The sequence below is a fragment of the Eretmochelys imbricata genome, chromosome 20 (genome assembly GCF_965152235.1).
Source record: "Eretmochelys imbricata isolate rEreImb1 chromosome 20, rEreImb1.hap1, whole genome shotgun sequence".
NCBI classification, from domain to species: domain Eukaryota; kingdom Metazoa; phylum Chordata; order Testudines; family Cheloniidae; genus Eretmochelys; species Eretmochelys imbricata.
This window is the reverse complement of record NC_135591.1, coordinates 16,778,559-16,789,876: the sequence shown is the minus strand read 5'-3', so window position 1 is coordinate 16,789,876 and position 11,318 is coordinate 16,778,559. Positions and strand designations below refer to the sequence as shown.

Sequence of the window (11,318 nt, the reverse complement as noted above, 5' to 3'; positions counted from 1 at the left end):
ACACGAGTTTGCAGGGGGTCTGGGGATACCCCTTCCCCCACAAAGCAATTATACCCGCCAGCAAGAGAGAGAAAGGACTTTCAATCATGGTGACAGTCACTATAAATTGCCCCCTCCATCCCCCCCATGGAGGGGGAGAGAGAAAGCAGGCATCGTTAATTAACAAGGAGGGGAAGACAGCAAGAAGGGGTGACAGAGGAGATGGGCTTCCTTATGAAGCCAACAGCCATCGCTCCAAGCTGAGTTTGAAGCTGGGTGTGTGCTAAAGAAAAACAAAACAATTCTCCCCCTCCTCCCCAGCAAGTGCAACATTGCTGTGCCTGTGAGTACAAAACAGCCCAGCAGGGGGCAATAGAACAGGCATGAAACCCTTTAGACACCCTCCTACGCATCCTTCCCATGGGACCACCAACCCCTTGGCTCCTGGCATCCAGGGTATAATTAAAAGTGCTTTAATGAGGTTGGGGGGAGAGAGAAGAACCCTTTGGATTATTAGAGGGTGGGGCAGCTGTATATTGCCCCCCATGTGGTTCAAATGACACCTACTCTCTTCCACCAGGGATGGAGAGGGTGTCCATTGGGGGCTCACCACCAGGAGGCAGTGAGTGTGCACAAGGCAGAGGCAGACAGTGTGTTGGGTTGGGGGGGAAGATGTGGTGAGATACTCCCACCCCCAGGAGGAAGTGGGGATGCACAGCAGGGTTCCATGGGGTAGGTAAGGGAAGTGGGGCACATGAAGGGGCACAGGTGGAAAGAGGCACCATGGGATAGGAAATGGGGGAGGTCACGAGTGGAAATACAGGCTAGAAAGGGGCTGCCATGTGGGTCAATAGCTCCCTAGGCCTGCCCTCCACCCATCATCTTAGAGACCCCCCTAATCTAGGGCTGAGATCCAAGTCCTTAAAGTGTCCTTTGAGCAGGGGGCATCCCTCCCGCCACGCCATCGCCAGGACCTCGCCCGTTCTGGGTTGCCAGCACAGCTCACTCCAGGAACTTGTGTGTGTCTTCATCTAGCCGGTGCTGGGGATGCATGGCAGGCTCGTTGAGGGGCTGGCAGTGAGCCAGCCCGCACTGGCAGGAGTGGATCACCATGACGCTGCGTGTGAAGGAGGCCCCAGCGGGGCAGTGGAAGGGCACAGCCAGGGTGCGGGTGCGCAGGGGCACGCAGCAGCGCCCGTCCAGGCACGAGCCGCAGTAGCTGGGCTGGTACTTGTGGAGGCTGTTGCAGCCGGCATAGGCATAATGCACCGGCTCTTGCGCCTTCTGGGTCCGGAGACACTTCCTGCCCTTCTGCGGGGGGGAGGGAAACACCCCAGTTAGATGCAGCTGGAGGGAGAAGGGAGAATGTGGCGGGAGTAGGAGCTGCCTGCACGTCAGACAGCTATAAGGGCCCCAATATCTACAGCTGCAGTGTGGCATGAGTTTGCCAGGTCTCAGCCAAGAGGGGGATGGGGGGACTCAGTTGGATGCACCCAGAGTGGAATGAGTATGTTAGGCCTCAGCTGTGTCTGGGGAGGAGCTATGAGGAGGGACTCCTAGGAATGGGTGCATTGGGGCTCAGTGCAGTTTGCCTGTGGCAGGACAGACACTCCCAGCACTGGCTGGGATCCAACCCATCACTCAAAGGCTGGGCTAAGTCTCCAGCTCCCTAGCGGGGAAGCCTGGACTTCAATGGAGCCATTTATACCAGCAGAGGGTCTAGACCCTCATGACCCTGACCTGCATCCCCCAACCCCCAGAAGCCAGCCCAGTGTGACCCTGCATCAGCCCCTTAGCTCTACACCAGACCCGCCCCCGCCTTTAGTGCTGTGTTGGGCCCTGAATACAGCCTCCATGTGGAGATGGGGCTTTAGCAACCCTTTTGATCTCCAGTTGACAAATGGAGAAACTGAGGGGGGGAAGGATCTTCCCCAGCTGTTCAATATCTTCATAAATGATCTGGAGGATGGTGTGGATTGCACTCTCAGCAAATTTGAGAATGATACTAAACTAGGAGGAGTGGTAGATACGCTGGAGGGCAGGGATAGGATACAGAAGGACCTAGACAAATTGGAGGATTGGGCCAAAAGAAATCTGATGAGGTTCAATAAGGATAAGTGCAGAGTCCTGCACTTAGGACGGAAGAATCCAATGCACCGCTACAGACTAGGGACCGAATGGCTAGGCAGCAGATCTGCGGAAAAGGACCTAGGGGTTACAGTGGACGAGAAGCTGGATATGAGTCAGCAGTGTGCCCTTGTTGCCAAGAAGGCCAATGGCATTTTGGGATGTATAAGTAGGGGCATTGCCAGCAGACTGAGGGACATGATTGTTCCCCTCTATTTGAGATTGAGGAGGCCTCATCTGGAGTAGTGTGTTCAGTTTTGGGCCCCACACTACAAGAAGGATGTGGAAAAATTGGAGAGAGTCCAGCAAAGGGCAACAAAAATGATTAGGGGTCTGGAACACATGACCTATGAGGAGAGGCTGAGGGAACTGGGATTGTTTAGTCTGCAGAAGAGAAGAATGAGGGGAGATTTGACAGCTGCTTTCAACTACCTGAAAGGGGGTTCCAGAGAGGATGGCTCTAGACTGTTCTCAGTGGTAGAAGAGGACAGGACAAAGAGTAATGGTCTCAAGTTGCAGTGGGGGAGGTTTAGGTTGGATATTAGGAAAAACTTTTTCGCTAGGAGGGTGGTGAAACACTGGAATGCGTTACCTAGGAAGGTGGTAGAATCTCCTTCCTTAGAAGTTTAAGGTCAGGCTTGACAAAGCCCTGGCTAGGATGATTTAATTGGGGATTGGTGCTGCTTTGAGCAGGGCGTTGGACTAGATGACCTCCTGAGGTCCCTTCCAACCCTGATATTCTATGATTCAAGGTCACAGTGAGCCAGTGGCAGCACCAGGGAGAGAACTCAAGAGTCCTCCCCTACCAGCTCTGCTCTAGCCACTAGATGCCACTCCCCTGGAGCAGGAGATAAACCCCCCAAGAGTCCTGATTCCTAGCCCCTCCTGAAACACCCCCACCCCCCTGGAGTCCTTTGCTAGGATAGCAAGCTCCTTGTTCCAACACCACTTCTAGGGGCTGTCCCCACCTCCCTTGGCAAGGTCAAGGACCTCCCAGCATATCCCCCCACTGCCCCACAGGTAGGGATCCCAGCCCCACCTTCAGCTTGGTGAAGTCAGGCTGGCTGCAGGGTCGGATCTGACACAGCTGCGTCTCCTTGGCCAGCTTGCACTGGGGGTTGTTGTTGGTGACCCGGGTGGAGGCACCCAGGCCACACGTCTTGGAGCAGGGAGACCAGTCCGTAGTCTGGGTTAGGCATTTCCTCAGCACCGAATGGGCCTTGAACAGAGGTGCCCAGGCTGGAGAAGGAGAGAGGGAGCCCAGTTAATACACAGGCTCACCAGCAGGGGGTGCTTGCCATCAAGCCAGGACCGGGGAATTTCAGGTTGCCCTTCAGTCACACGCTCCCGCACCAAAGCCAGGCCTAGAAGCTTGGCATGAGCTGCAAGGTATATAGGGCAACTGACTAAAGCTGCCGTCTGTCCTGCCCCATTCCCAACTCTGGAGCTGGTCCTAGAAGGGAGGAATGGAAGTGTCACCTGCTCATGACCCCTTCACAGCAGCCACTAAGTCCTGCACTGCCCCAGGGACTCTGCCTACCCAGCACCCCTGGATTCGGGGGCTGGTTACTCAGCTTCCTCTGCTACCCTCTTGAACTTGGAGGGGAATTCAGCTGATGGCCAGTTGGGCCACCTCTTGAGGGGTGGCCAAGCCAGGATTTGCAACCAGGGGGTGCAACAGGTCACTGGTGGGGCACTGGAGAGTGAGCCTACCCAGCAGCAGCAGCTCCTGCCCATGGGGCGGGGTTCAGCTCCCTATGTTGCAGCCTGGCACATGGGGTCACAGGTTTGGCCCCACTGGCCCTTGGGGATGATGGTGGGGTGCCACCTGATCCTGTGCACCACATCACAACACCAGGAGCAGGGAGCCAGGCCCAGCCCTGGGGACAGGCACTGTTGCTGCCAGACAAGCGCACTCTCCAGCCCCACGGGAAAATTGGGGGCAGGTGCCCCCTTCTGTCAATTGCATAATCCACTTGAAAAGGCACCACACTTATCCCTAGAGGCTGCCATGCCCTGCTCCCCACACCCTCCTACTAACTTTGCCACTGCTTCCCAGCAGCGGTGAACCGATCCCTTTGGTGCCATTGACCACAGCACCTGCCATTCCTGGGCACTCAAACAGCCAATGTGGATTTCCAACTCTTGGGGCAGGGACTAGCCTCCAGCCTTATGTTCCTACCGCAGCCAGCAGGGTCCCAGTCTAAATGAAGTATGCATGGAAGCATGCACCCAACCTATGCAATGTGGGGAAACTGGAGGCAAAGATACCTTCCAGTCCAGCCATAGATGTGCATTTAGAGCTGCCTAGAGGCTGCTCTAATTTACGCTCTGCCCCTCTGTGGTCCCTGGGTAGCAGAGACTAGCTGCAGCACAACAGGCTCTGGCTGTGCCCTGATCCATTCCCTAGTGTGAGAGCAGAGCCCTTCTGCCAGTTGAGGAAGTTCCCTGCTGGTGGGGGGAGGGAGGAGAGATTTTCTCCCAGAACAGACAATCAGGCTAAATGACAGGAGGAGCTGGAGCATTAGCCTGGGGAGGTGGGTGAAGCACCATTCCTAGTCACCCTACCAGGATAGGTACATCAGACTTGAGCTTGTTGCTAGCTGGTGATAGCACCCTACAAATCAGGGGTTATCCCACAACACCCACCACTTCTTGTCCAGCCCTGGCATCTCATCCTGGGCTCCTTTATCTGGTGCCCACCTCTCATGCACTCACCTGGCAGGTTCTTCCAGTGCCCATCCTTGCCCACGTAGACAAGCTCATTGCTGTTGGTCTCCCTGCCCTCAAAGGAGACCTCCCCAAACCTCTTGGCCCCCTTGCTGCACACAAGCTTCTTGCAGCACTGGCCGGGCACCTTGAGCAGCTGTGGGTCAGGGCAGCTGAGGGAGGCCAGGGGCATCTCCAGGGGGCACAGAAACAGGCAGCCGACAGCACCGTCAATGCAGCTGCACTGGTGCTTGCAGCTGGGCTGGAAGTTCTCACCGTTCTGGTAGATCCGCCCGTTGTACTGGCATGTCCGGCCTTCCTGTTTGGCTGGGGACACAGCAGGGCCCCCAAGAGGCTCATTAGTCAGCTGCCCAAGAGGGGCACCCACTCCCTAGTGGATCCCTCCACCTCTTTCATGTCAAGATAGCCAAATGTCCTAGGAACCCACTGCTGGTCTGCCCAGCTCCTAACTCCCCCACCCCTCCAAAGCCACATGCTGGCTTGGCATTGTGGCCCCAGAGCAGCAAGGGTCTCCGGGTACTTTGCTGCTCAGAAGCATTGCATTGTGGGAGAGGGGCAGAACCACGGCAGTGGCCAGACAACTTGCAGCATCAGTTGCTCCACACGGACCGGGGGTCAGCAGCACCCTGGTGCAGCTATAGCATGGTGCTTGGGCATCCATGCCCTTACCTCCTGGCACAGGCCTATGCCCACCTGGGGATTGTTGTGCAGGCATCAGATTTGATTAGAGGAGACTTGGGGCATCTTGCACTGGGGACTAGAGAGGACTTGGGGGGGTCAAGCCTGTTAAGGGGGGGCACAGCATGGTTCAGGATTGGACCATTCCCATCAGAGGTCCATGGCTGGAGCCCCCTCCTGTGGCAGGGGTCCTTTAAGGGTGGTGACTAGGGTGCCCCCAAAATAAGGAAGGAACCTCACCTCTAAGGAATTCACAGCCCATCGCCAGAGCATCCCAGGCCCTGGAGAGGCCAATGGGAGCTGCTGATGCTAAGTGACCTTGCAGGATGAAGGACGTGGATGGATCTTGGGGGGGGTGCGTGGGGCGGGGGAATACAGGTGCTTCATCCTTAGACCACACCATTGGGCCAGACCCAAGTGTTGGAGCAGGGACTGAGGCTGCTGCTCCCCCTAAGGGCCCAGGAGCAAGAGATTTTAGAGAGAGGAGCCCCAGCTTTAAATAGCTCCGGAAAACAGGATGTGGGCCGGGATCACAAGGGCCAGGAATGGATCGTGTTGCAACAGCAGGGGAAAAGAAAAAAAAAAAGAGACCCTCATGCTGGATTCAGGCTCCCTTGCCCGCCAGGACCAGGGGAAAAATTACCTCCCCCACCCCCACAGGAGAAAAGGGTGAGGGGGGGACAGATTTCCAAGGATGGAGGGGCAAATGTACAATCCCTGCAGGAATGTGGCTGGCTCTGGATCCCTGGCCCGGCTTTTCACTCTCCTGGACACATTCCTGAGCCCTGAGCTCACAGGCTCCAGCTTTCCCACCACCACCCCTCTGGACCTGGGCCTGAGCCCATCCACACTGGGGCAGGGGGGCACAGGTCAGCGACGCTCTCCCACCCCAAGCCAGCAGGGGGGACGCCTTGCTCTTCGGTCTCCCCATGCTTGAACAGGCTGCTGAATGAACTTCTCTTTCTGGGCTTGTGCCATGCCCCCTGCCCTGCCCCCCAGATGTACATGGGGGTTGAATCCAAGAGAAGCACATGTGTATCACCAGTTTCCCATATGACTGGTCCCCACTCCTAAGCCAGCCATCCCCCACCCTCTGTCACTCCAGGGTATTAATGACACACATGTGATCAAGGGAGACAGTCTCCCCAGGGCAGTCAGCTCCAGCATGGCAGGGGAGATGGGTTTTCAAGACACCCTGAGCCGGATTGCCTTCTCAGCCAGTGAGAGCTCAAAGGGAGACCCCGCCCCCCCCCCCCATTTACACCATCCTGGACTCCTGTGGGGTGGGCACTCACCCATCCCACTGCCCCATGGGGCTGGCATGAACCCCCCCGCTTGGAATAGAGCCTGGGAAGTTGGTGCCGGGGCGGGGTGGGGTGGGGTGTGTGTCAGTCAATCACAGGGGCTGGTGGAGCATCAGTGACAGGCCCCCTCCACTGTCCTGGGCTCCTCTCCCCACCTGCCTGGAACCTTCCACCCCCAGACACCTCCTCCAGCCCTGCCATGGCCCTGTGTCTTGCCCCCTGACCAGCTCCCCACCCCTGCAGCCTAGAACAACTCCCCCCAAGAGGGAGTGAGCATTAGATCCCCACTGGGGGCAGGGGGGTTTCTGGCTGTCCCCAGAGCTCCCTTAATGGGGGGCAGGAGGCAGCACAGTCCTTCCACTAGCTCTCAGTATAGAGATGCCACCTCCCCAGGCAGCTGGGCCCTCTCCCCACCTGCCCTGTGCAGTGCATCAGCTGGGCATGGTTACTGAAGGACCTACAGTAACACCACTTTGCTCTTTGACAGGGAGGCTCCAGGAGACACCCTAGGCCCTGTCATTACCCCGGGATGGGAATTCCACCAGTTCAGACAGGTGGACACCTCCTCCATGCCAATTTGGTACCCGATTAACACCTTTCCTAGGCGAGGGCAGGGGCTAGATCTGTTGGACTGTGGGGGAGGAGGGGAAAGAGTTCATTGTCCCCTACATTAAAAAAAGATCCTCTTATTTAGCTCAAGAACCAGAGGGAGGGGGTGTTGCCAGCAGGGTCTGTATGTGGGGGTTCATCTCACTCTTTTGGGGTGGGGGCATTGTCACAAGCAGAGTTTATATTGGGGTGGGGGTATTTGCCCCCCATCCTCCCTGATGATCTGGAATCAGGGTACCCCCCCTCAGAGATGTAGACAGAAAGTAAATGAGGATGTGCCCCCCACCCCACACACCCTGTGCCAGTCCCAGCACCCTGCTTACCCCGACAGATGCCCTTGCTGGCCAACGGGTCCGCTCCAAAGTTGCATTCCAGCCCCCTGTGGGGGTCACACAGCCAGTGTTTGCTGCAGTCGTCGTTCAGCTGCCTGGCACAGATTTTGCAGCACCCGCAGCCATCAAGCACCATGCTGACCCCAGGAGCACAATGGGGTGGGCTGGGGGGGCAAAGACACTGCAGAGGGCAACGACACGCCACCTACAGGCAAAGAAAGCCCTTGGATGAGGGATAATATTTTGGCAAGACCTAGAAAAAAAAGGAGTCCCAGCTGGTTTTGAATAGACGCCACGTTAGTGGTGGGGAAGAGCGACAGAACAACAAAATTTTTGTAGGTCCTACAAAAAGGTTTTGGAGGTTTTAAATAGACAAGCCCTGCTGAGTCCAAACATTCCCCTCCCCCCAAAAAGCTGGGCAAGCACTTCAAAGAGGGACTATTTTGGGATGGATGAGCCAGGCCTCTTTTTATGGGAGGTGGCACTAAAATAGTTTCCTAGGTGCAGCTGCATTTCTCAGAGGATCTGCATTCTTCCCCCCCCCCCCCACTAAACCTCAACGATAAAAATCCAGCCAGGATCAAAGTCACCACCATCGAGACAGATGGAGGCAGAGACGAGATAAGGGATTTAGGGAAGTAATTTAGAAGAAAAAAAACCAAACACCTCAGGATCAAATTCTGCTCTCAGGCTAGCACAGATCCCACTGGAGTGACTCCTGATCTTGTCAACACTAGTTTAAATCTAGAGCAGCAGCACAGGAAGTGACTCCAGGTTTACACCAAAGCAAGTGAGCTCAGAAGGCCGGATCTTCAGCTAACCTAAACCAGTGTCACGCCCACTGATGGAGAGGAGCATCGAGCAGAAAAATCCCCAGATTCAGGAACCTAAAGTTAAGCACCTCAAAGACAAAACACGTCAGTAGCCAGGTTTGCAGAACACCCAGCGCTGCGTGAAGTCCAGGCGAGGAAAGGCCAGATCAGGTCTCAACAGGACCCAGCTCCTGAGCTGGGATCCCTCAGAAGTTGCCCCATATGGAAACCGGCTCCCTAGACAGCGGCGCAGACTTTAGACGCCCCCAAAGCGAGCCCCTCGGCCGGTGAGAGTCAGCCTCGAGTCAACGGGAGCGACGGACTTACACCAGCTGAGGATCCGCCCGCCCATCCCCAGGAGGAGCCGGAAGATCCCCCCCTCACCAGCGCAAGGTACAGCAGGAAAACAAAGCTGAGCAGAGACGCTTGTTCCATCGCGGACTTCAACGGGCCAGAGGAAAGGACGCCTCGAGGGCTCAGCGGAGCCGAGCAGCCCGGCAGCCTGAGCTCCACCGCCGCCGCTCAGCAAACCCCGCCGAAGCGCCCAGCACGTGCATCACCCAGCCACCCCGAACAGCATCTGCGCCGGCTCCTTTCGGCTCCCTATTTATACTGCCACCTCCAGCGCCCCGCCCACCGGCCTTGGCCGGCCAATAGCAAGGGTGGCGGCCTTCCAGACATTCCAAGGGGGAAGGGGCGGGGCCTGCGGCGGTGGGAGGGGCCGCATGAATAGAGTCATTCATAAGACGAGAGGCGCTGCGAGGTTGCAGGGCCGCGCGTGGGCAGCGTCTCGCCTCGCCTCCTTTGCGCCGCAGACATGCCAGGGCGAGGGGCAGCGCCGGCCGCAACCATCCCTGCAATGCACGAAAGCCACCTCCACGCCGCGGGCGGCCGGCGGCCGGAGCGAAAGGAAACGGCGGAAGGGACATAAACAGCGCGCGGGTTGTAATGCGAGCCAGGCTGTGAGCTTTGCGGCGGGCCAGGGGGCCGTGGGAGCAGGTCTCCGGGGCGCCCCTAAGGTAGCGCAGGGTGGGCCCGTCTGTGCACGCCTCCCCCGCCCCAGCGGCTCATCAGCACTGGGTTCTGCGGGCCCATAGGGTTATTCATCGCGGTTAGGGCCCAAAGGGGCTGCCAGACCATTGACTCTGACCAGCACCCCGGAAAGCAGGCCCCGCCCCCAAGGCTCTCGCCAGAGGTGCACCCAGGATTTTCGGCTAAGGAGGTTACTTACCTGCCCCCCCTAAGGTCGCACAGAGAAAAGCACCAGTCGATTCCCTGCCTGCTCCCCAGAGCTAGGGCGACCTGGTGCATGAGGTCCCATGCCACTCAAATCTGGCCCAGCTGACCACTGTCATGCCATGCCTCCCTTGGGGGCTTCACCCCCCCCCCGGCTCTGAAGAATGGGGGCACTGCACCAGCACTCAAAGTCCCCCCTGTTGAAATCTGAAGCAATGCTCCTGCTCAGCTCTCCGGGTGTAAATCTGGAAGCCTGAACCGTTATTCTGGATCCACCAGACAAAGAACTGGGAACAATAAGGTTATTCCCAATTTACACAAGGGGAGAGGAGAATCAGACCCCCTGGAGTTACTCCAGATTTACAGTAGAGTGAATGAAAGGGAAATCAGAATCCATGGAGTTACTCCAGATACACACTGGCGCAGGAGGAAAATCCGCTCCAGTGGGGTCGCTCTGGACTCACACCAGGGTGAGCAAGGAGAGGCGAGGCTCTACAAACAAAAGGGACTGTTTCTCCTCCCGCTGGATTAGAGTCTGCTCTGAGCTATGCTGGTGTGGATCTGGAGTAACTCCATCAGTGTTTTGGGAGTTCCTCAAGATTTACATCCGTCTAACTGAGAGAAGAATCCATCCCACTTCCTCACTGGGTTGCAAATCAGGAGCAGCTCCAGTGAAATCAAGGGGCCCCATTCTCATCTCACTTACTCCAGATTAACACTTGACAAACCCCAGCAGAGTGGCTCCTGATTGACACCAGGTGTGAATGAGAGGACAGTCATCCCCAGTGCAATCACACCAAGGATCATCTAGCGGGTATTAGGTCTGTACTCAGAGGTCCAGATGCAAAGGGCCACATGGGGTAAATGGCCCTTGCTCCATTGGAATCAATGGGCCAGATCCCCATTCAGTGGAGTGACACTAATTTGCACCAACTGAGGATCTGGCCCAATAATTTTTGGAGGGGGAGGTTCTTACTGCCAGGGTTGGCCAGTTCTACCCCACTCCTAGGCTAGGAGACTTAATCAGCTGCTGCCTGGCTCATTCCAAAGGTAGCTAAATAACTCTCTGTTCCTCCCAGCTAGATAAGTCCCCTGTGTATAAAGGCAGCATCCAGAGAGGGCAATAACCCACAGCAGGGATTTCCTGCTGTGCCAACTTCATAGCTGTGATCTGCCGGTGACACGATTTATAGCTTGACATTCCTGGCTGTTATTTCCTGCAGCCGCTTCTTTGGTTAGCAGGGGCTGGGCTGGGTTTTCACCTTGATTTGTTTTTCACCCTGACCGGGCGGGAGGAAGAGGAGACATTGCTAATACCCCAGCCAGCCCCAGGGACAGGCGCCAGTGTGGCTCGGACTGGGACCAGTTGCTAGCTGGCCGGCAGACCCTGCGCTAGCTGTGAAGGGACCTGACATTGGGGGTCTCTGGGCTCCCATTGGAAACCAGACCCCCAAGCTGCAGATAGGGGTTTGCAAGCCCTGTATACTGGGGCCCTCACTGGGGTTAAGGTA

At 56.8% G+C, this 11,318-nt stretch overlaps 1 protein-coding gene across 1 annotated transcript; it reads right to left on the bottom strand.

Moving 5' to 3' along the window:
- Positions 1 to 981: 981 nt before the first annotated feature.
- Positions 982 to 9,006, bottom strand: LOC144277636 (CCN family member 1-like). The gene is made up of 5 exons (XM_077838548.1): positions 8,956 to 9,006; positions 7,751 to 7,964; positions 4,825 to 5,142; positions 3,146 to 3,345; positions 982 to 1,290 (listed from the first exon to the last, which is right to left on the bottom strand). Exons 1-5 carry the CDS (start codon positions 9,004 to 9,006, stop codon positions 982 to 984), a joined length of 1,092 nt encoding a protein of 363 aa, XP_077694674.1.
- Positions 9,007 to 11,318: the final 2,312 nt, after the last annotated feature.